This window comes from Falco cherrug, chromosome 8 (assembly GCF_023634085.1).
Source record: "Falco cherrug isolate bFalChe1 chromosome 8, bFalChe1.pri, whole genome shotgun sequence".
NCBI lineage: Eukaryota > Metazoa > Chordata > Aves > Falconiformes > Falconidae > Falco > Falco cherrug.
This window is the reverse complement of record NC_073704.1, coordinates 11,431,032-11,456,123: the sequence shown is the minus strand read 5'-3', so window position 1 is coordinate 11,456,123 and position 25,092 is coordinate 11,431,032. Positions and strand designations below refer to the sequence as shown.

Genomic DNA, 25,092 nt, shown 5'->3' with positions numbered 1-25,092 from the left:
GCCTAATTCTGTCTCAGAAAAAAAAAAATAAATTTGATCAAAACTTAACACTGGAACCCTACATCTACCATAGATCTTCCAGAGAAAAAACCTTGGCTTATATTTTAAACTGTATGGTCTCTCTTAGGTGTTGATCCTGGTTTTATGGTAAATTAACACTTTCACTGCTTTCCAGGATTTGCACGGTAGCCAGTTAGATAAAGTCAGGAAGACAATGCCTTCAGCAAAGGTTCTTCTCTGTTATTTTTGCAAGTGTCTGTGTAATTATTTTGTACGGGAGTCAACTCCCATTTGACATATTGCATGGCAGACGGTCACAGTGCACAGGGGCTTCAGGAGGCTCGGAACACGAGTTCAAACTGTGCATCTGGATGAGCATTCCTCAGAACAAGCCCAGGTGCTGGACATGGGGCTCGAAACCAGCACCATGTTAGCCTGTCCTCCTCCTCCCTGTTACTCTTTGTAGACTGTAACAACCTACAAGACCAGGGATCCGGGCCCACAGCAAATCGTATTTCTTTGCAAACAGCACGCCTAGACAGCTATGTTTCCTGAGCAGTTCTATAGAGCTGCACAGAGTCTTTGCTGGATACTGAAGGATGGCACAGCAGTTGGTATTTCAGTCTTTCAGAGATCACAGGGGAAATCTGCTGGGTGGACGTAATGTCATTGAAGCTAAAGCATTTTTTAATTCCCAGTGGTATGTGGCTATCGAGCTGTGGAGAGACTCACTGAGTTTTTCCTTTATGTCTCCTTTATGCCATAGTTGCTCAGTCTAGACAAGAGGTTTCAGAATGAATTCTTTTCCAGTTTCTGCAGTTGAATTTCATAGGGTCTGTGAGAGGAACACACGAAAGCTAATTTCATTTCCTTGTGTCTGCTCACTTCTTCAGTGTCCGGTGGCAAATACTGCACTGGCTGAAATGAGCTGTTATCTGCTATCTGCTTTTAGTGATGATACGTGAAACAAACAGAAAGCTGTGTAAGTTTTATAACCTGAAATGGAAGTGCTGATAGTGATAACCACACAAAAAACAAGCAGACAAAAAGCCAGCGTATATCTGGGCAAGTTAAGTACATAAACATGACGTGCAAATCCCTAAATGAATACAGATATGCAGCCCAAAAGTGTCATTTGGAGACAGACTATCCTTTTTTACCAGAGGCATGTCTGAACCTAGTACAAGGTCTTTTCTTAGCTTGCAGCTGTCCTAGAGAAAGCAGCCACACTCTGAAACTGCCAGAGGCTAAGGTGCAGAACTGAAGAAGCAGGGGATGTTTGAATGCTAAATAAATCAAGAAATACAGTGCTTCAGCCTTGAATTTCATCAAAAGCTCATCAGACAGCAGACTGATTTTACTTCAGCTCTGACTTGCCAGCCACAGAAACAAAGAAAAGGAGAGAAATTGCTCCACCTGACAGGGGGAGGAGGGGAAAGAGCATGCTTCTAGGGGAAGAAGCAAGCTAACTTTGCACTGCATTAAGCTCCTGCTAGGAATAGATGGCTTGAGATGTTTTTAATTGGTATTCTGCAGTCTGGAGAGATGAGAGCTGCTCTGCTCTGTGATGCAGCCAGTAGGTGGTTGTCTGGTTTTCTCTTTATAGTAGAGTATGGTGAAATGTATCATTCTTGGCAAAGCTCAGAGGCGACTTGCTCATGGGTATGTCTGCTGGGCTTCAGATGGATTTTCGCACCGCATCAGCTGTGGAGGAAATGCTGTGCTTTCAAAAGTAACCCATTTGCATCTGTTATTTCTCAGACAGCCCAAGGGAAGCATGGGGGAACGGGGGGAAGGGGTTTTAAATCTGTTTCAGATGCCAAGACTGGGCTTTTTCTTCTCTGTTCAGATTATTTTTCTTCTTGAAATTCCATCTATGGATGTGGTTTGTACCATATTAGAGAACAAAAGTGCACTAATTGAATCTTTTTGTTACTGACCAGGCAGAATATTTAGAAAGCATCATAGGCCAGCAACCAAGGATAGATTTCTTTTAATTTAATCTGAAAATTTATATCTAAAATCTCAGCCGTGGGCAAGAACTTCAGTGGATGTGAATCAGCATAGCTTCATCGAAGTGAATGGAGCTGTACAGACTAGACTGCCATGCGAAAGGTTTAAACTACCAATAACTATAGTAACAGCCAGGCACCTTGTAAAGAAGTAAGATGACACATAGAAAAATGAAATGCCTAAGCCATATTGAAGAATGAAGTGTTCCTTGAAGGTTTTTAGGAAGATTAAGTACAAACTTTACCATCTTTCCTAAACTGTAGAAAATGAAGTGCAATAAGTCATGGGTCAGAAAGTCTGAATAAATTGATGACATCACTATTCAGTCCAGAAACTAAAAAAAGGTTGGCAAGGAGAATAGGCATCTGCATTAGATGATAAAACAGACTGGCACAAGGAAAGATAAGACATCTCAGAGCTGGGCAGAGGAGGAAGCTTGGATAAATATCTGTCACTGTCTTTGAACAATTTTTTATTAGCTTCAAAATCAATTTGGATGGCAGGAGAGATTCCCTCACAACACACACACACACACCCCCCTGCATCATCACAATTTACAACCCCATCTACAGAGAACAGTAGGCTCCTGAAGTGTTCCCTGCCTTGGCTGCAGCTTGCCACGATGCAGTCAGTGCAGAGACAGACAGGTCTGGTGGCGCACCAGAGCTGAGCACCTCCTGAGAGAACTGCAGGTCAAAAAGGAATTCAGGAAATTCCCCTTGAGATGGCGTCTTAAGCACTCCTCTCCCTCCTGTTTCACATGTCTTTGCACCACATTATGAACACTAATGACTGCCCAAAAATTAATCGGAAGTTCTAGGTTATATGCTATTGGTGCACTGGCTGATGAAGTATCCTGAGAGGTAGTGGAGAATATAGCCCAACAAAAAGCGCAGTCTGAGCTGTTGCTGGGTTCCATTCTGTCTCCCATCTCTTTCTGGTACGTTATGCGCTTCTTCTCCAATCCATTGTGATCTGCAGCATAGCTGAGCCAAAAACACTTTGGCCCAAGTTAAGAGAATGTCCCTGCTCAGGACAGCAATGAACATAAAGGAGCTTGTGAGGTTCCAGCTTTGGTGCTTTCCCTAGCCAGAGCCACAGGAGGCAGCTGTACAGGGAGATGTGGATTGACATAGTAACGTTGTTGTTAAAATACTTGGCTAATGAGAGACTGGGAGGCAATTGTTTCCACACTGTTAGCTGCATTCATTGGAATAAGTTTCTGCATTTACCAAGTCAACAGTTCACAACTGTAAGACAAATTCATCTCTGTCAGTCTCCTTTTGTTTTCCTTATACATTCCGGGTTTTGTGGATTTGCAAGACATTTCAAGGGATTTGTTCTAGACTGAAAATTAGAGACCAATTCATTCTTTTTTAATTGCAGATCTACAAATGCAAAGAGAAATTAGGAGTTTCGGGCACACCTTCAAAACTCTGTCATAGCACAAACCCCTCATTTTTAACCTTGAAATTCAGAGTTTTGGCTGATCGCTGTGGATTGTACAGAAATAACATCTTACAGCTCCTGTGTTCAGACTGCACTTATTTAATGGAAGGCTTGCCCGAGTACAGTCTGTACAGTTAAGCCTTGAATTATTCTGGATAAAAAGCAAGATCATCTTCCTGACTCATATTTTAGAAAAATGAAGCAATCGTTGCCAGGCTCTAGCAAGTTTCAGAAACTTTCTTTGAGGAAAGAGGTTGGTTTGGTAGAAATGAGCAGGAAACTAGGACTTTCCATTCAGATCTAACATTCACTTTCTGTGTGGCTGGGACAAAGTAACATCACTGCTCTGCCTCAACCACCTGTAAAATGCACATCATTTTACAAAACTTGCTCATTGAGGGCAAACTGTGAACCATGACTGAGAGAGTCACAAGCTGTCTGATGGGGCTCTAGCCAGTAACAAAGCTTCCACTGACTACAGTAGCCATAAACCAACACTTTTCCCTCTTTTGAAGGCAGTTGGCAGCAGTGCACTGATTGCTGCCAGTCAGATGAGAGTGTGTTCGATCTGTCTACCTAGAGTTGAAGGTATCACTTTGTGAAGGATTCAGTATCTTTCCATCAACTACAGTGGCAGCTTAAGTGACCGGTTCCAACTCTTAGCTGCCTAATGTTAGAGAAGACAAATCCCAGCTGTGACATACCATACTTTGTTGGTGTCCTATTAATAGCAAGGGGAGAAGCTGATTATTTTTTTTTTTTTTCTGGAGTAGATTGAAATTGCCAGGACATAAGTTCCTAGAAAGTCTGAGTCATCCCAGGAGCAAGTTCAGCAGAGGAGGCTTTTTCACCTGTGCTCTAACTCGTCTACATTTTGAGAAATAAAATGGGGAAGGTTGTTCTTTTGGAAAAAAAAAAAAACATTCAGGCAATATATAATCTGGTTTAGAGGTGTTTGGTCATATAGTCGTGTTGTCTTTCATGGAAATGTGAGAGCAAGAGTTTATTTTGCTATATGGGAAAGGGCAGGAAGGAAAGGGTAAAAATATCAGGTTTTATCTGGAAATTTGGATTTGAACAATAAAAAGAGATGCTAAGGGACACATCTGCTGAGCTTTGGGAAAGCCAGCTTGTACGAAGAGATACATACAAGTTTATTTTTTTTTAACTTGAACTGAACAACCTACTTTTCTCCATTATGCTAAAGAAAATCCAGACATAGTGACTCAAAACTCATCCTTTCTTAAAGGTTAGGCAACTGATTTGAAAACTATGAGAGCTGACGCTCAGCATTTGATACTTGAAACTACTTGTACTCTTTCCATGAGTGGGGACTGTTGCCTTTAAAATTTAAGTATCAAACTCTGTAGTTACGTAAAATCTGTTTTGTTGGGTTTTTGTTTAAGGGACTACTAAAACAAGGACCACCCTGTATTTTAGATGGATTAATTGAGCTCCTAGGATCTTTTTGATTTCTTTTAACATTCTTTTGATTGGCTCCCCAGATGTAGTAAGGAGTATGATTACAGAGCACGTGTTACAGTTCATCTGACATGGATCTTGTACTTCCCCGAGCTGTCTGTTCAAATCAGTTGTTGTTTCTTGACTGTAAACTCTTTGGCATGGAAAATGGTCATTTTGCTTTGTATTTCCCAGCACAATTATGCAAAACCTCTCAGTGTTTTTTTATAGGCCTTTTCTCCCTTTATCGGTAGGGACATGCCTAGTTCAGTATGGCCACCTTATTAATTAGGTGAATGCACTGATTTCAAGTAGGTAGAAAGAAGCTTGTAAGTCAGCCATCGTTGCACTGTCCCATGCAAGTATTAGACATGGCTGATTGCAAGACACCTCTTTGATTTTACTCATACTTTCCACTGAAAGCAGTTGTTTCTAATTGTTTCACAGTTTAGCTGTTCAGGCTGAAATACTACGTGCTGTGTCTGTCTCTGGGTACGTTTTTAAGAGTCAGAAATGAACCAATCTTGTTCCCCTTTTACGAGGAGCAAGAGGAGGATGATACGTTATTTTGTCTATGCTATGTCCAGTGCAGCCTTTTCTTTTGAATCTCACTAGCTTGTAGGCTGGCAGCTTCACCAGTGTTATGTATCCAGTAATTTTAGGAGTGCAAAGGCTGAACATGGTTGCAAGCTCTGTTTGTAGATGTGGAAAGTCTGAGGCACAGTCTTTCTCTTCAAGGACTTTGCTAAGCCAAATAAATACCCTTCCCCCTCCCTTTCCTCTACCTGGAGCCTCTGCCAGGAGCATGAAAACTGTAGTATCATTTGTCCTTGGCAGCATATAGATTTGGAAGCACTTAGAATTGCTTCTTGATTCTAATCAGGTTTTAACCTTAACCTTGCTTCCAATGCAAGACCAGTTCTTGTCTCATTCAATCCCTGTGTTAACCAGCAGACCGAACACTGAAATAATGTCTAGTTCCTGGGACGTAGCTCTGTCAAATTACTATGATGCTGTGGTAAGCAGGAGGAACCTGCCCTTTTTGATAAGTCGTTAGGAGTCTGGGAGCTTTTCCCAATATCACAGCCCCACAGCATGTTTGAACTGCAAGCTGTGCCAAGCTAGAGTATTTTGAAACACTTCAGACACAGTGTTTGTGGTAGAGCTTCTCAGAGGCCATAATTGCAAGGCAGGGAGAACATAAATCATCAGCATCTTGGAAAATAAATTCAGAGCCTGTAATTTCATCAGCATCACAATATTTGTTCTTCAAGTATCTTTGTTTTGGTGTGTACCAGTGTCATACACCATGGGGAGGAAGCTGTTTACGGATTCTGTGCCCAGATGCTGGTAAGTTAGGGGCTTTCCCTCTTGTGACAAGTAGCTGAACTAAATGATTCTATGCACCCATGGAACATATTTTTTTCTTTCATAAGCAGTTTTCAGTTATTGATGTCTTTAGCAGTGAGGCACAACTGAACTAAATTCTCTTGCATTTCTCTGCCTTTCTGCTCATCAAGAACCTAGCAGTGCAGTACCGACAGAGGAGGGCCTGCCTGAGGTCATGTCAGCCAGCTAAACCCCAAAACATCCCCTCTGGTCTAGTGTAGATGTTGCCCTTGGACCACAGCCCTTTCCTGTTTAGATTGCCAGTCAGGCCAGAAGGGAATTAGTTTACCCTGATGAGTGCAGATCAATATATTCTTCATCTAAATTAACTATGGGGAAAAATACCTTCAACACTTGGTTTCCTAGCAGACTACTCGTAAATGCCCTGAATCTCCCAGTACTTTTACAGATAGCATTCAAACGGCACAGAAGGTATTGGAGCACAGTGTCTGATTCCTGCTGGGGATTACCTAGAAGTACTGTGAGTCAGTGAGGCTGTGGCCCTGGGCTTCAGTTTTGGACTAGTCACCAGAGGACAGAGTGGGGAGAGGGTCTTGTCAGACTTTCAGAGCTTCAGAGAGAAGCCAGTTTTTCCTTGGGCAATGTGGTTTTCTGGAATAAACCCAGCATTGTCTGTAACGCTTAGTTTCTCCACTGTGGTTTCACTTCATAAAGCTGAGGAACCTCAGCTTGGTCATGATCAAATTACTGACTTCCAGGCCCTATCCAGCATACCTGGGCAAACCAGTGCTGGATCAGAAGAGAATGTACCCATTTCAGACTGGCAAATCAGCACAAGTGTTACGAGGGACTGTCAGGACATCATCTTGTTGGGATGTTTAGTGAGTGTGAAGAGAAAGCTCACTAAAGGGACTAAAATGTTCCCTTTCTTGAGTGAGAGTATGAACAGGCTTGATCATTCATTTAATGCACAGCACAACTGAAGTGCATATATGTACATCCCTACAACACCTCCACCCCCGTATAAGATGTACATACACATTCAGGAACACTGAGACCTTCCTGGTGAGTCATGGTGTTCATGCTGTCTCTAGTGCAGGCAGCTGCATCATCTAATTCCTTTCATCAAGTGCCATCATAAAAGTTTATAATTTTCTTGTTGTAGCTCTGTTCCCTTGGGAGGCAGCTCCAGAGACTCCCAGCTCTGGTAATTACAAATTTCCCTCTAGGTTCCAGCTTCAAATAATTCACAGTCAGTTTACACTCTTTGTTTGCAAGCCAAAGTTTCTCTTTAGCCTAAATAGTTCCTGTCCCTCTCTGGTACTCTCTCTCTCATGTTTACAGACCGATTTCTCAAAAGAAACAAAGCTCATGCAGTCACGCTGTCTGGCTGGCAGTCTCAGCCTTCCTCAACTCATTTGTAACTTGTTGGCTGATTTCAACCAGTGCTGGCAAGGGAGCAGTGGTTAGAAACACAGGTGGTCCCTCCAAGTTGGGTGATACTTTTTGACTGGATACAAAACAGAGACTCAGCATAACACAGTCATTGGTGTAAAGGCAGCGGTAACTCAGCCCTCCTCCACAATCAGAGACAACAAACAGCTGATGGGTTGTGCATGGGCTTCTGTTCGCCGGGTCTAGCAGACCTGGGAGAAAGCTTAGGAGATACTGCTGGCGAGAGGGGATCACTGAAGAATATAGGGTGGAGGGATTAAGCAGTTTAAAGCCTTCAACTATAGGAAACAAGACGCCATTAGTTTGTGGAACGTTTAGTTATAGAGGGCAGTCATGATTTCAGTATGTGCAGGGATATTGATATATTCCAGGAAAGTGAGAAACAGATCATCAGGGAAAACCTGGATCACTGTAGCTCCTCCCTTGCCAGATGATCAGCACAACACATCCATATCACTCAGCTCACTTCAGCCCTCAGCATAGGACATAAATGATACATAGGTCTCCTGCTGGCCCCTCTACACAGGGGCACATTTCACCAAGTGAGACAGAGTATAATTGACATGATTGGTCCTTTACATATCTGCTAGCCAGGTCCATAGGCCGTGAGACTCATAAATTGTCAGACTTCTGGGTGCAAATCAACCTTTAGGCACTTGATCAAAGGCACCCTCTCAACTTATCACCTTGCTTTGGCTTCATTTTAAGCTACAGGCCCCCAGTGCACAGCACTGAGGTCTTGCCATGACCCCTAAGTTAGCATTTTCAGAGCAGATGCTTCCCTGTGGCCATTGCTAAGAGGTACTGCTGATCCATTGCTGAGAGATGTGCTCAGAAAGTGCTAGGAAGGTTTTCTGTTTTGCCCAGTTGTGTCTGGCCTGAAGCTGTCCGAGAGCCAGATCTGACTGCACATCTGACATGTGTTTCTGTAACTGATGTGACACCTGTCTTCTATAGTACCGCGTTACATTTTTAAAGGAATAGTATATTTGGAGAAAGCACAAGCATAAAACTCCAAAGGCATTTGCATACAATGTTTCAGTGTACGTTGGTTTACTTGAAAGGATTAAGCAGATAGGAGGGAGAAAGACAGAAATTGGTTTGCCTGCAGAAGATGCCTTTCTGAAGGTGACCTACAAGTTGTGGGATTTTCTGGCGCTGTTATCACCCTTATTGCTGAGCATGCCATCACCACAGATCTTTAACAATTAAAGCAAGAGAACACTTTAACATCCTAATGGTTCGAATGCTTTAGCAGTTATGTTATATGTAATGAGGGGGACCCATGAAACAGCTTGCTGTGAAGGAATTCTTCACATTAGCTGCAAAGTGTGATCCTCTGAAAGTTTCTTCTTGGAGTTTACTGGACTTAAGTCAAGGGTGTCCTCCAGATGCTCAGTGCCTGAGGATTTGACTCGTTACCTAAATGTGATGTTATGCCCACTGCAGGAGCCAAAAGCTGCAAAATCTGATATCCCTGTAAGGGGGCAAATAGTCTTTTCCTAGTTTGGAGAGGTCAAGCACAGAGAGGGAGTGTCTCAGATTTATTAGGGAGCTTGGGGCAGTTTGGGGACCTGAAGCCAGGAAGCAGAAACTGCACAAAATTGTTCTTCCTCCCACTGACTGCTTCAGCTGGTTTGCAGCTGCTTTGTGTTCCTGGAGTGGTAAGAAGCTGCAATAAGGTGCTCCAGTGTATTTTTCCCTCTCTTTTATCTCAATGTTGTTTTGTTGCTGTAGGTTTACTTACAACAGCAGCCAACAGGACTGTTCTAAGTCATATGTCAGTGAATCTCATTTAGCAAAATTAATAGATAGTGCCCAAAATTCTGTGGCTTTCTGTACAGGAAAGAGTGTATATTCATATTAATAATATAGAGATAAATAAAATCCAACATAACATTTGAATAGATTTCATATTTACCTAGAGAAAGAATATGTTGCACAGGTGGCACTCTGAGTAACTAAAAGCTTCTAGTGCAAAGAAGGCTCTGGTGCAGCCTCAGCCAGAAACACCTTCTCACACACCTGAAAAGCCTAATACTGGTGAGGAAAGTCCCCTGCCCTTGTGCAGAAAGAAGTCTGGAAGTGGTGTCACTCAGGTGTGTACCCTACACCCAGTTGTCCCTGCCTGCTGGTAATGGCCATCCAGCAGCACATCAATCCCTGGGAGGGTAATTACTGGTGGCACCTGAGTTCTGCCAGGTGGAGGAACTGCTGTGACATGAGGGTCAAGATCAAGGTCAAGCATGGGATAATGTGGCCTGCCCTTTGTGGAGTGCACCTCCAGGCACTGCCATATGCCTGCAGTGCACCTGTGGCTATGGTAACACAGAAAAAATGTGGGCTTCCGGCATCTGTAAGGGAGACCGGTGCCATCAAGGGAAGGTCAGGTACTTGTTCTGCCAGAAACAAAGAGCACAGGAGAGAAACACAGTTCCGCTAGCACCAGAAAGTTGTAACCAATTTTATGGCCAGCAACAGAAATCAAGAAGCAGTGATTGCAGCTGTACGTTTCCAGATGCTGTTGTTTTCTGCATTGCTCTTTAGTAGATGACAGTAAAGAGAGTGAGCAGTAGAGAGCTCTGGTTTCAGTTTAATTAATTTTATCAGTCCCCTTTCACAGGACACTCTGAGGTCTGTTGTATGTATGTAGCCACTGCTACGACTGTATGGCAAGGAGGGGTGAAATACCTCTGGATTTGAACCCATGCCTGAGCTGGCTGGATCTGGGTTTTCTGCATCAAAGGCTGGAGGTGCTGAGCTGTGGGAGGGAGGGTTTACATCTTTACCTTGTGGCCAGTTCAGCAGAAACACTGGTCATTGCTCAAGAGAACTTAGGACAGGCTGTCCAAGGACTATTTCCAGTCCAGAGAAGCAAAGAATTCTTTGAGTTTTTCAGGGAAAAGGCACCTTTCATATCTCTCATCATGAAAACTTTCCCCTTTATATTTCACCGCCACTTCATGAGATAGAAAAAGAGAAGCATGGTGTATTTACATAGGCTGTGTTAATATACCAAGCATAGAGAGTCACGTGGTTTACTTTCTCACATTTCAATACAAGTGTCAGATGAAGTAATCACAGCAGGAGGTAAAATTACCCCGGCTTCCTCGTCCTGCAGCCTGATGGAATGTGTGTACAGTATATAGTAAGTTACCTCCGATTCCTTTTAGGTTAGGATTTTAAACAAGAAGATTGATTTTAGCGATATTCAATCCCGGTGTGGTTCCAGAGATAACATCAAACATTCTGCAGGGGGAGGAAATGTAAGTAGTACAGACACCCTGTGAACAGGCATCTCCACTGTGGTGACCCACCTTGCACAGCCAGACCCCTCTGTCTCCCTTCCTTTCAGCACTATTTTCCTTCTTGCTATTGTTTCACATGTGAGTCTGGTCTGGTAGTCGTGTGAGCCCTGTGTATGCAGTGGTGGCCTCCTGATCTTTCTCCATAGAGCACAACACATTTCCAAAACTTGGACAGGAAAAGAAAATGAGAAAAGAAGGGTTATCTCTAAGTGCCCAAAGGTGCCAACAGTAAAAGTCCAGTGTGAGCCAAAACGGTTCAGTGCCTTTCATGGGAGTGGCCCAAGGAAGTAATTTCCAGGAAGAAACTGCAGCTCACAGTGAGACTCCAGCCTTGTACCTGGGTATCTTCCAGTGCATCTGTCCTTCCTAAGCTAACCTTGCAGTTACATGTATTCATCAGAGAGGAAGAAGAAAAATAAAACATAAGGACAAAGAAAGCTCAGAGAGAGGGTGTGAGCAGCCAGCATGCTGAGTGCTAATGTTAATGTCACAGCATTATTCCAGTATAACAAACTGAGGTTGCTCAGGGTTTGGCCAGATGCCCATTAGTTCCAGCGGTCATGCCGGAACAGCTGAAGGTGGTGGCTATGACAACCCTGACAGAAATGATCTCCTGTTCAGGTGGGAGAGCTGATGGCATGGGCATGTCTGATCCAAACAGATTCAGCACAGCCACCGGTGCTGGCTTAAGTCATTGCTGGTGATGTGAGCAAACCAGTGGCTTTGCAGTCATTCTGAAGCTCCTGTCTGGCTTGCAGAGGCTGCAGCTTCTCAAGACCAGTGAACACAGTCACTGTGATTGTGGGCTGCATATGGGAGCACGATAAGGTGAGATTGTTGCTCTGTGGCTGTTCTAAAGTGGGGCTCACCACAGTCATAGTAATGTGGCCGGCAGCAGAGGAAGGGAGGGTGCCTGTGCTGCTGCCTGGCTGAGCAGAGTGGTGCCACTGCTCTCCTGTGAGCACCACCGAGCCGAGCGGCTGGCTGAATACCAGCCAGCTCAGGTACAGCTGCGGGAGTCACATCTGTAGATTCATCAGACTCTCAACAGCAGATTAACATGAAATGCATACCATATTTAGATGCAGAAAGATATGGAACAGATGGTAGAAGAAAAATAAACAGCCACTGAAATATTCCTAGTTGCCAGGATGCACGTTCAAGAGCAGAAGCAAATGGAATGAGCCCTGATACATGCAGGGCTTTAGAGCCTCCACCCTGAGAGAAGGCTGAGAAACATTTTAGAAAGAACCCACAAGCTGATCTTCTTTGTCCTCCTCTTTGTTTTGCTAATAGTAAAGCTTAACCCAGCTCTGTCATTTCCCTAGGCGGGAAGGAAGCTTGCTGTATTAATGTAGGTGTTTGCTCCTTTGTGGCATGGTCTGTTTTCTACTAACCATCTCTCCTTTTCCAGTGGTTTGTAGAGGCTTGGGCTCTCCCTCTGCAGGGTTTGGCTTTTTTGTTTATTTTATTATTTTCATTCCTGTAATTCATGTGTGTGTGTGCTTTTGACAGGTACAAATTGTAACCAAGAAGATTGACTTGAGTCATGTGACTTCCAAGTGTGGCTCACTCAAGAACATCCACCACAAGCCAGGTATTGTAGGAATTTCTGGGAGGCAAAACAAAGCAAAGACCTAATCCTGTTATGTAAAGGAGAAATCATGGACAATAGTATTCTCTTTTATAGTCTAAGAGAAAGTAAATACACTTTGTTAATAAAAGTAATATTCTTAACTCTACTTAACTACATATATAAAGACATAAAGGTATGGGACCACCTAGTTCAGAGAGGAGATAAAAATATAATGCGGAAGGATGCTACTGTGGCATAATGTTAGTTTGATAAGATACTGAAATGCAGGCTGAAGTTAGCAAAATACTTAAGCATGTGCTTAAATGCCATGAAAATCTGTAGGGCAGCAGCATATGCTTACAGTTTGAATCTGTGTTGTAGATTTTACATTCTACTGAACAGGCAGCATGGTTTTCTGTGCTTCTCTAAAACCATTAGATCTCAACTAAAAGGGAAGTAATGTGAGTGCATCCATGTGCATCAAGTCAGACTTTCTCCTGAACAATTCCAGCCTCTTAATCTGTATTTCCTTTTTCTGTGTAGGAGGTGGGCGTGTGAAAATTGAAAGCGTGAAACTGGATTTCAAAGAAAAAGCTCAGGCTAAAGTTGGTTCACTGGAAAATGCCCACCATGTACCTGGCGGTGGTAATGTCAAGGTAAGGGGACAGCTATCAGAGAAAAAGACTACCACTGCGCCCCTGGCCCAGTGAGGTTATGAGAGCTGTGAATTCAGTGATGGCTCTGAATTGAGTAGGAAACATCTGTTTGATCTCCTTCAAGCACACTCACATGATATTTGTTCCCTTTGGAATTTGGAAGGACCAATCTCACATCCATTTCTAAGCTGAGAGTGAATTTTAAAGTGAAACCTCCCGTAGTTTGTGCACGGGCTTTCCCCCTAAATTGTTTGGGACCATTGTACAGCATAGGTATGATCTAGCAAGTTTGTAATGGGGGTATCCCAGAGGATCAGGACTACTTTGTGAAACAGAAGGAAAATATCTTGAAAGTAAGATCACTCCCACAAATATAAGAAAATACAGATTTCAGAAACAAATTCAATGCCCATAAAATATCTGTTAAATTCATACAGCTAGGAACAATGGTACTACTCCTTAAAGCATCCATCAGAGCCAGAAATAGAAAAGAGAATGTGACGTAGTAAGCCAGCATATATAAAACAAGGTGCCAAAATCTTCAGCTTCAGTTATTCTAAGGAGTAAAAAAGCTTCAATCCTTCTAAAGAGTTCTTAAAAATAAACAAAATAAGACCTAAATGATGATCTATAATAAGATAATTTGGTGAATACATAATGTGTTAAATTCTTTGCTTTCCTGGAGCAGATTGACAGCCAGAAGCTAAACTTCAGAGAGCACGCTAAAGCCCGTGTTGATCACGGGGCTGAGATCATCACGCAGTCACCAGGCAGGTCCAGCGTGGCTTCACCACGCAGACTCAGCAACGTCTCATCCTCTGGAAGCATCAACCTGCTTGAATCACCCCAGCTTGCTACCCTCGCTGAAGATGTCACGGCAGCCCTTGCTAAGCAGGGCTTATGAATTTGCTCATTTCGCGTTGTATGAAGTAATAATATTTAGGCATGAGCTCTTGGCAGGAATGGGCTCAGAGCAGGTGTTACATTCATTCTTTACCATGTCTAAAACTAAGTCACATCCCAAGACTTGTAGTTACCATACAGTTAAATAAAAGGAAAAAAAAATAATTAAATAGATGCAGAAATTGGCCTGATCTCCATTTACAACAGGAAGACACTGGCTTTATATGGGTATACAACTGCAGTATGTTACATTGGACAATTATTGTTGCTCTGCTCTGTCTTGCATGGAGTACCGTACTATGATAAAATGCATTTTTACCTTTCATGTGCCTGAAGGCCATCCACCTCTTTCTGAAGAGCCTTGTTAATATCCCAAGTTGCTCATTTCACTGTTCTGTTGACAGATGGGGAAATAAAAAAAGAAAAGTTGCCCATTGTAAGTTATTACAGGTTAAATTAACAGTCTGCTTACCAGAAAGAAGGGCATATAGAGAAATTCAAGTTTTAAAAAAAAAAAAAAAAGTGTTATTTTGTATAAATGAGTAGAACAAAAGTTGGGTTAAGTTATTAACATTTTTTTGGGCCTGGTTAATTATGTCAGTGTATAGCTGAAAAGCCAATAAATTATTTAACTAATAACTAAAAATAGTTGAAAACATTTGAACCATGCTTGGGGAAGTGATGTAAAAATGCTGTTGAAAGCAAGCACGTCCACCCCAACAGACTTGTGTCTGATTAGAAAGTTGGTTAAGCGGCTAGATTTGTGTACACACCACTGGTTTCACATCCTTTCCATCTGTTTGATACAGTATTATAGATATATATATTTCTCTGTGGCCATTTGTGATATACCCTCCTCATATACTTGAATATTCTACTTCTTTATTCACAGTATCTGTGTCTCTTGCACCCTTTGGTGTTGCAATTTTAGGTATGTAAAAGTAGATGTTAGCAGGGGTTTTTTTCCCTATTCATAAGAATACATTTAAAAAAGAGGAAAATTTTAGCATGAAGTTGCTTTCTGTAACAACTAAAAGCCGTGACCCTGTTTTAGTGCCAGATGCAAGTCTCTTCTGTGATGCTAGAAAAAGGATTCCTTCCCTCTTCCCTTCCCTCCCTTTCTTCACAAAGCTATGATTTTTGTGGGGTCCAGACGTTTGTAAAAGGGTCTCCAAAGATGGCAGAGTTTGGATTATGGATTTTTTAACAATCCACAATAGTTTGGTTCTGGATTTTTTTTCTTTATTTCCTGTTTGTTTGGTTTTTTAAACTCCCATAGTTAACAGTGAATGTTAGATTTATTTATTTTTTTCTTTTGCTAAAGTTGAAACACAGAAAAAAAGTATTCAGATGTTGTTTCCACTCCTTTAAGTGATGTCTCATGTATACACTCAGGCACTCAGAAAACAGTGATAAACATAACAGAGATGCCTGTAAATTATAGTACGTGAATAAATAAAATGCGCTCCCTAGACTGGGTTGCCATAGCGATTCATCGATAGGTAGGCATCTTAAAATCTGAGCTGAGCAAAGTGGGATTATATCGACTATAAAAAGTATAAGAAAAAGTGTGCATAAAAGATAAAAGGCAGAGATATATAAACAACTGATCTAACGGAGTTACCTGTGAGAACTGCAACACTATTGTATGGACACTAAGAGAGCACTGCAGGTAATATGGTAGTATTACTCATCAGCGGATAATAATCTGCTGATACTATATGTACAGTAGACATTATGAAATGACCAGTTTACATTCTTGCAGATTGTTTGATCTTTTCCTTTTGAAATCTCTTGACTAAACGTTGCACTGTCAGTTGAGCTATACTTGATACATGTATTAGGTTAACATTGTGTGTTGGAAGCTTTTGATCTGTTCTTTTTCCTTCCTAATGTGTGTGTGTGTGTTGGGGTTTGATCTGAAAAGACTCCTAGAGAAGATTTTTATGTCTGTGGAGAGGTATTCTAATAATTAATAGCACAGGATTCCCTGTCATTAAATTCAGGTAGTGAATGTACAGTTACTAGACAGTAAATACTCAGTGGACCAAAGGGGGATTTTGGCTAAGCTTTCACAGCAGTACAAAGAAGAACAAAATGGTTACATCTCTAAAAATGTTACTGAAGATGAAGTCCTAACAGCCTCACACACAACATTTCAGCTCTGCAAAAAGCTTTTTCACACTATAAAGTACCTAATACTGTTTGTAAGTCGGTTGTTATATACAAAGGACAGTGAGTTTAGAACCATGCTAAGTGCATCTGGAGGATTCTGATTTCTGCCTTCTATTTGTTATACTTTTGCTTAGAGTAATCCTAAGAATTCACATGGAAACAGCGTCAAGTGAGGTGCATTAAAAGCCTCTTCCCATTTTTCTCTTCTGAAAAATAACAGACAGAAAGAAAAAACAACAGTATTTATATCATGTTGCTCTGAACATGCTATCAATTAATATAAATTAGCCTTGCAGTGCTTCTTATTTTATGCCTTTTGCCAATGTGGGAGAGGGCCTGCGGTACTACTGAACCTCAGCTTCTCTGAGGCTGAACACCAGCTAGTGACAACAGTGTTAACTTGAGACTCAATTTTTTTTTTTATTCTGCTTTTAAAACTGACATGATGTACTCGTACTCTAGGAAATGAAGCTTAGTTAATCCACCTATGAGTCCAAAATTAGAGTGGTGTAACACACAGAGTCATTGATTTCATGCGTTAAAATGAGCTTTCTTGTCTTGACTCAAGCAAAGACCTTTGTAATCATAATCATCCTTCCATAGAAAGAATCCTAGAACGATGTGGAGTTAGATGGAAAGAAATCAAGAGTTTTGTGCTATCAAATAATAATTAAAAAAAAAAACAAGTTACATGACTCTATATGTTCACTGAAAAATGTCATATTAATCTTAACTTCTCAAGAAGAGTGTTGGTTTTAAAAACAATGGTTTTGTAAATATGTAATGCCCACTAAAGAAGATAGAGCCAGCTTCCTGGAAACTGCATCCGTTGTGTTTCTTTTCCACAGGCATGTTGAGCCAGCAGGTATGTTGGGTGCCTGAGACCCAACTCTGTAACAAAGCAGAGATAATCCAGACAAAAGGAATAGTGAAACCTTAGCTAGGGGAGAGCCCCAAATCAATAATCCATCAGGTTGTAGGGACAAAAGAAAAAGTGCTTCTGCCCCATCTGCAGAGTTCTGTTTCTATGTAACTATAAGCAGAAAGAAATCAAAGTTGAGCAAACCTCTGTCCAGCAACAATAAAAGAAAAACTAATACTGATGAGGGAAATTGTGTGCCCACAAGGGCTATTATATTTTCACTGTACAGCAGTAAATGGTATTACCCATTCAACACTCTGCTAAGGTACAGTAGTAACCTCATCATGACTGCTTACAAATCTAAGTGTGCCTATATACACGACCCAAAGGGAGTCGAAAGGCAGCCTGTGTGGACTACCACATGTGAGCAGAAGGTTTTTCTGTGCTGGACCAAATACCGTTTGAAACCCAAGTACAAATGGCCCTTCAAAGGCAAATGCCTTGAAGAGTAGATCATGTTTGCTATGAAAATCAACGCAGGTAGATTTCTAGCCTAGGTGTGTGTCGAGTTCACTCGCTAGTCAGATTGCTAAAGCAACTCCCTCTGCAACTCCAGCAATTCCCACTGCAGGAAGGTAAATTAGTTTCACACTTGGAAAAGTCAAGCGTGTAAAAGCCACTTCAACTTTAGCAAAGAGAAAAAGCCAACAAATAAACATGCTGTATGCTGGGATGTTAAGAAATACAGTCTGCTGTTACAAACCTGTGTTTTTTCTGATAATTCTAGAGCCTGTTACCATAAAAGAGGCATTTCTTGAATGGCTGGTGGTAGGTAGTTCATGTTTTTCAATCCGATTTGCAATTGTATTTGTTGCTGTATAGTGATTGTTTTGCAAAATAAAATCGCTTGTCATCTAACCACTTGTGTCTGTTTCCACTGTTTGTGACACAGCTCCTGCTACATTCAACCTCTGCGCGTCACTGCCCAGTGCGGAAAAACGTGTGATCCACCTGCTGGTAGTCAGTCTCGCCAGAAGCCAGGGCGGATGAAGTCGTGTTTCTCAGCTAGTCCCCGTTACTTCTTGCCAAAAGAACCCGGTTTTACAGCTAGCGTCCTCTCTGGGCGGTACTATTTCCCTGCTTTGTGTGAATAGGTTACCGCGGCCTTGCCCCCCGGGGTGCCAGCCCGGAGGCGAGGCTGAGCAGCACCCCGCACTGAGGCGATGCGCCCGCCGGGCAGGGGGTGCCCACCGCAGCGCCCGCCTCCCGCCCTCCTCGGCGCTCCCCCGGCTGCCTCGGCGCGGGGGCGTGCGAGGGCCTCGCCGACGGCCGCAGCCGCCCCTCCGGCGCCAGCGGGGGCTCGGCACGCGGTTGGGCCGCGGCTCCGCCGCCTTTCCCGCTCGGCTGAGCCGCGGGGCAGCCTGCCCGCCTGCCGGGAGCCGCTACCCGCCCCCCGGCGCCGCTACCCGCCCCCCGGCGCGACCCCCGCCGCGGGACTGGCGGCCACCCCGCTGCCCGGCACGGCGCGCGCGGCTAACGGCTGCCTCGCGCACGCAGCGGGGCGCGCGCGCTCCGGCGGGCTGTGAGTGGCCGCGAGGCCGCTAACGGTCGCTGAGCGGCCGGCGGCTCGGGGCGTGAGGGAGCGCGCGCCGCGCGGCCTCCCCTCGCAGCGGCAGGGGGCGGCCCCGGCCGGCCGCGGGGCGCTGGGCCCGGCCGGCAGCGGCAGAGGGGCGCCGCGGGGCCGGCTCCCCGCAGCGGAGCAAAGGTAACGGGAGCCGTGGGGGATGAGCCCCTGGGACCGCCCCGAAAAGTAACGGGGAAACGGCCCGAGGTCTGGGGTGCTGCTTGAAGGAGTTGGTTGGTTTGGATCCGTTGGCGGGTGCTTAAGCCCCTCCCGTAGCTCGGGTCAGGGAGAAGCGTAGTCCGTGTTGCAGGTGGAATGAAGAAATATTCCAGAAAGTGTCTGTGTGCTGGCCCGAGCCCCCCGAGCGGACCGGGTGCTCCCTCGGCCTTGTGAGGGGCTGTGCTGAGGGGAAACGCCTCCCCCAGGCTTTCCCGCCCTTGCGCTGCCAGCTCTGGGCCTGCTTAAGCAAGGCTGCTTCTGGTGCCCCCCCGCTCTGGTGCCTGCCCCGGGGGGGGGTGTGTGTCTCTCTGTGTGTGTGTGCAAGCCTGCGCCATGCAGCTGGAGGTGCAATGACACAGGTAAAATGAGCTTCAGTATCAGCTGCTGTGTGAGCTCTGCAGGGTTGGGTAGCGGCTAAGTGGGGACTTGCTAAGAGAAGAAGAATCCTCTGAGCATGGCTGGTAGCCTGAGCAGTAGGAGGGAGGTAAACTGAGTACGCTGCCTTAAGTACCCTAGTCCCTGAGAAAGCTGGACTTTTCATGTAGTGCTGCAATATTCATAAATAAATACAGTCTAACTACCTGGAGGAATAATTAAGTGCTGTTAATTATCCATTAGAAGCACCCTCCTAAGGGTGCTTAGGCACAAGGCAGAACTAATGTATCATCTGCTAAAAGGGAAAGGATTAAGAGGTTGATAACAAAAGGATAAATCCTGATTTAAGCATCCGCAGCTAGAGCAATGGTTGAGGACAGCTCGTAAGAACCTGTTTTCTACTTGCAAACTGAATGAAGAGTGGATGCGATTTCTATGATCATTGTGTCTTACTAGCAACATGTGGTAGGTAATGTATTTTATAATTTGCTAGCAGATTGTGATGTTGGAGCACTGAGGTGAGTACAAGCTGTGAATAAAATCCTGGTTAACTACAGTGTTACTGAAAGCGAGGGAAGCCCAGGAATCCAGCTACAATGTTTGCTAGATGTAGAGAGGACCTGTTCACCCCGTGCCTATCACAGCTCATGGGGTTTTCCTTGCATTGTATAGGAAAATGATAGAAAATCCAGGTGAGTCAGTGACATGGATCAGATCAGAGTGGCAGGCAGAAGGCCTAACACCTACAGGTGTGTGGCCATGTGGAAGTCTGATGCTTTGAAGGTAAAAGACAGTGTGGCCCTGATGGAGGGGCTACCAAATCTGACTTGTGTGAGTGCCCTTGTTCTGGAAGGAGAAGCATGTGGTAGAGGCAGTTCTCAGCTCTCTGCAGAGTAACAGAGAGGAAGACATGTTTGGTAGCTCAGTAGAACAAGAGTTCCACACTTTCTTCTCCAGGAATAAGGTGAAAAATGTGTTTGGGTGTGGTGAGGTTTGGGGGGAGGTGGTTTGTTGTCCTTCAAAGTAAAAGTTTTGCAGCTACCATCAAAGCAGTCACATCCCAGAGCTTGGAAAGTCCTGATGCAAGGGGTGGTATGATACCCTGACACTGAAGGCTGGATTTTTCCCTCCAGTCTTGTCCAGAGAATGACACCCTCCCCCCCATCCCCCACCCCCCATGTCATCTCTAGGATTTTGTTTCTCTCCCTGCCTTATCTAATTAGAGCACAACCTGCACTTGTTATGTATGTAATTGCGATTAAATGGCTCTGTGAATATGATTTGTTGCTTGAACATTATGCAAAGGCAATAACTTGCTGTGCTGACTGTGGAGGATTTGTTTCTGCTCTGTTCGAAATAGGATTCTCAGATGCATGAGTGCTGTGCCATTCCCACTGACTTCAGCTAAATGTGGCCCAAGGATTAAATATCTGATTGTCCTTACAGAATCTGATCCAGCTAGACTAGAGCCTGCTCTTGCCCAAATTCATGTAGCAATATGAGAAAACCTGGTAGTTTTAAGAGTTCATTTATCCTTGTTTCTGAATGTATAGTTGTGCTTGAGAAGGGTTGACAAGAAGAGCTGTGAAAGCGACTTCTGAAGAACCTCAGTTGAAATGTTTTCATGCTGAATTAAAAATGCTTAAAGAAAAAAACAACTTTCCTATGTTTCTTTAATTTTCACAAAACACCTGGGAATGAGAGATTCAGGCCTTTGTTTTAACCCACCCCATACGTCTACCTTGTGTAGCTCATGACGGTGCAAAGAGGATGTATACAGTTGCTATGGCAAAACAGCAGCCTTTGACCCACTCTACACTGATGTAAATGACAGTGCACACTGTACTGCTAACGAAACAGCCCTCTGTGCTCGCTGTCTGCTGATGCTCTTGCTGTGTTCTACTGTAGTTACTTAACAAGGTCCAAAGACTTGCTAGAAAGAGAAGTGGATAGATGAAGGAATAACTTGCTTCTCCTTGACAGACCCGTATTAGAAAGGGTAAAATGAGTCGCACCCATCAGTTACTGACTTTCTGTGACTGGCTGTCCCAAGAGAGAAGGGGTCTTCAGCATGGGTCCTTTCAGCCAATGATAAAAGCCTGCTGGCAGCTTATGGAGGACTAAGCTCAGCAGTGTGGCAAACAATTGTGTTTGTTCTCTGCTCTGGGGTGTACTGTTAGGACCTGTTTACGGCTTTGCTCTTGGAAAGGTGGCTGCACAACAGAATGGCTCGAGGTACTCCTGAGAGTTTGGATTATGGCTCTTTTTGCACAAAGAGAATAACAGATACATTAAAAGGTATGAATACTTAGGAGTGTGTTTGGCAGGGTGGGGGCTGGGGACTTGGAGAGCATCAGCATAGAAACAACTGTGTAGCTTGAAGTTCCCTGCTCTGGGCACTTCTGTGTAGGGTGGAGGCTTCATGCTGAGGTTCTGCTCAGTGTTCCTGCTCGGTGGCATGCTGTCAGCTTTGTTTCTGGATCAAGACTGAATCCTACTGTGATGGATGTGTAAACATGACTGTGTGATGAGTAAAGTGGTGATCAAGCAGAATCAAGTGATCTGGGGGGATGTCAGACTGATGCTACGTATAGTAAAAGAAGAAATGGAAAAATAGTGTCGTGGGCATCTTTTGTGCCCAAGCAGTTGGGTGGGCTGGAATTGCTGGAGTAGAGCAGAGCCTAATGATGCCATCTCTGCTCTTCCCCATGCCTGCTTCCTGAAAGCAGTTACTCCTCACACTAGCCTTGATCTCTTTGCAGGCAGGCAGACCTGTGTTTCTGTGCCAGCCCAAGGTGCCAGTGTAGCCTAGTAAACAGAGCACAGGTTTTTCAGGACACCTTGTTGTTGTCCTACTATAATGACCTCCCTGAAGGGTTTGCTTCCTCTCTAACCCCACTGTAAGGGAAAGCTGGGGGGACTGATCTGGAGTATTTTCTCTTTGCAGTACCCACTGCAGTGTTAGTATTTATGTACAGTCAAATGCTGACTGCAAATCTGAAAGCAGAAGTTCAGTATAGAGATAAGTAAAATCTTCCAGGCTGTAAAGCTCCTCCTTCTCCTACACATGCAATTCCCAAGTTGTGAGCTGTTTCACTTCTATAACTTACATCGGTACAGATCACTTCAGCTTTGTATTCCCTTTGTGGTGGGTGGGTGTTGTCTCCAAAATGAAGGAAGAACAAAATTGATCTCTAGCCGCTAACTAATATAAACCACCTTTGCTGCCTCCTGGGTTTAGTGCTGGTCACAGCCAGGCTGGATTGGAGAATCTGAACCTTTGTGACTGCAGGTCTTATGACAGTGCGGGCTGCTGGCAATCTTTTTGCTTTCTGATTTATTTTGCGTCAGAAGTTCTGTAACTTCAAACCTCTGTACAGAGGGATTTAGGTGTCTTTTATGGCTGTGTGTTGTGGAGAGCAATACCCTGGACTCACAATGGCAAATTTGACTAGAACTGCAATTTGCAGTTAGGTTTTCAATTACTACAAAGTAGTAGCTATGCCGTTTCCTCTCAGTGTCTGTTGGGCTACCTGAGCTCCACTTGCTAATGGCTGTGTGACAGAGCAAGGTGCTGGCTCTGCACAAAAAAAGAGTAAGAAAAATAATACTGTACTTCAAAACTCTTTGTTTCTCCTGAAGAATCCTTCAGGAATGTAACAGAAAGTAGGGGTACTAGTGTATTGTCCTGCTTTCTGCGTCGTAGTTGGCACTGACAAGTATGCAGCTAGTGTGCAGTTGCTTCATGCATGCTCTGCTCCTCCTGCTCTGACTGAAGGAGAGGGTATTTGGATTCCCTTTTGGAAGCTCGATGAAGTGCTGCTAGTGAGTTTCCAAACTCTGCTCTCTAGGACTGCCTCTGTTCAGGGGCAGCAATGACGTTTACCTGGGGAGGTTTGAAACCAATGCATGCCAATGTTTTCCTACTAAACTTGTTCTGGGTTTTTTTTGTGGAACTTTGTGTTCATGTTTTCATCCCTGTTTACCCATAAGCAGCTGCCTTGGACTGACCACACCAAGTGTCTCTGGTGTCCCTGTCAATCAGGAAAATTAATAGATTTTGGTTGTAGTCTGCAAGCAAGCTGCAGTGCTCTTTCACTCTTGTGGGAATAATAAGTTTAGGCTTAGAGCAGCAAACTGGAAGCTATTTTAAGTGACTGTTCTTGAATGCAGGAATAAGGAGAGATACTGGTTTAAGGAAGAAGGGGAAAAAAAAAAAAAAAAGGAAGAAAAAACCAACCAAAAAACCCCCGCAAACTAGATCTGAGCTGTGCTTACCAGTTACTGAGAGAATGCAAGTGTCTTAAATTCAGGCCAGTTCAATAACTAACTAAAATGCCTGATGGCACTAATTTTGAGAGTAAGACTATACAAAGCTTAAAAGAACAGCCAGGTAAACCATCCCTACCCTGCAATCCTGATCTCTGGCTGAGCCTTAGTAATTCTTTTAACTGTAGTGAAGCTATGAGTTCTAGTTATTGTGAATGTCTTTTTTAACGGATCAGTTCAGTTAACTTATTTTCTTTAATTGCAAATAGCATTGAATCTTTCTTTGGTCCTCATACTTCTCTTGCAAGAAGAGCATTTCTCCTGCTTGGTAATTACTAAAACTCCAAATAAAATTAGACTTCAGATTTGTTATTAACTGAAGTTATGCTTTATTCAATGATTTCATAACACATTACAGGACTGGAAAAAACAATTTTTTAAAAATACATTTATCACTCCTACTGCATTGTGTTTCTGTCTGACTCTCAAGAGGCATGCTGGTGGGAATTAAAACTCAAATTTGCTCTCCAAACAAGAAGACTTTGTATAAAAACTCCTGGACACATTCAGGAGTTGTGGAGTAGTTAAACTTCTTTTAATATGTACCTTGCACTTAGAAGCAATTTGTTTTAACGATCTTCTCTCTGTAGTTAGTTCTTATAATCTTGATTTCTGAAATCTTACTTTTTCCTGTCTGATCTCACTTAATTGAAGGAAAGAAAATAGTAATTAAAAACTTTCCTGAGCAAGCGAATCTTGTGAGTAAAGGCCTTACTTCTGTGCACTAGCAGAAAAAGTTACTGCTAGAAAAAAACCCAACCACACAAGACAAACAAAACCAACTGGTTTAGCATTTCAGCACTGCGGTTGATTAGTGATTTTAATCATTTAAAACTTCTTAGTTGCAAACATGTTGCTTAGTTTTTGTTTAACAGATTGGCTTCTAATTAACTGTCTTAATACTCCTTTTGAGCAAGAGGAGGATTTTAGCAAAATGTAGACCACATAGATTCCTGTTCTCCGTGAGTGGAGTTGAAGATCAACCTATGTCACTGCAAGGAAGTGTTGGGTTGGGCACCAGAAAAAAAAAAAAACATTATCCCAAGTGGGAGTAAATGCAGATCATGAAAGTATTAGCACTGGGTTCTCAGAAAACCTGTTTCTCAAAGTGCCCATAGGAAAGGAAATACAGGTGTTGATCAGTTCAGCTCTAGTTCAAGGAAGGAATGACCTTGGTGAGTCTTTAAGTGCCCAATATTGAGTAGGAAGGTTGAAAGACAGAAAGAAATATGGCCTTGGCTTGTTGGAGCATCTCTCTTTAAACTTGCAATCGTTTTATATAAGCAATGGAATATCGTTTTTGGGGGTTTTTTTTGTGTGAAAAATTAACTGATAAG

General features: G+C 43.4%; 1 protein-coding gene across 41 annotated transcripts in view; it reads left to right on the top strand.

Moving 5' to 3' along the window:
- MAP2 (microtubule associated protein 2) overlaps window positions 1–18,126 on the top strand; it is a 235,163-nt gene extending 217,037 nt beyond the window's left edge. For 24 of the 41 annotated variants that reach the window (XM_055718913.1, XM_055718906.1, XM_055718927.1 and 21 more), the window contains 4 exons: window positions 10,902–10,994; window positions 12,552–12,633; window positions 13,156–13,268; window positions 13,957–18,126. In XM_055718913.1, coding sequence (XP_055574888.1) covers window positions 10,902–10,994; window positions 12,552–12,633; window positions 13,156–13,268; window positions 13,957–14,172 — 504 coding nt within the window. In that variant the 3' untranslated portion in view covers window positions 14,173–18,126. The remainder of the gene's footprint in view (window positions 1–10,901; window positions 10,995–12,551; window positions 12,634–13,155; window positions 13,269–13,956) is intronic. The other 17 variants (XM_055718942.1, XM_055718939.1, XM_055718941.1 and 14 more) reach the window with 3 other exon arrangements.
- The last annotated feature ends 6,966 nt before the right edge of the window (window positions 18,127–25,092 follow it).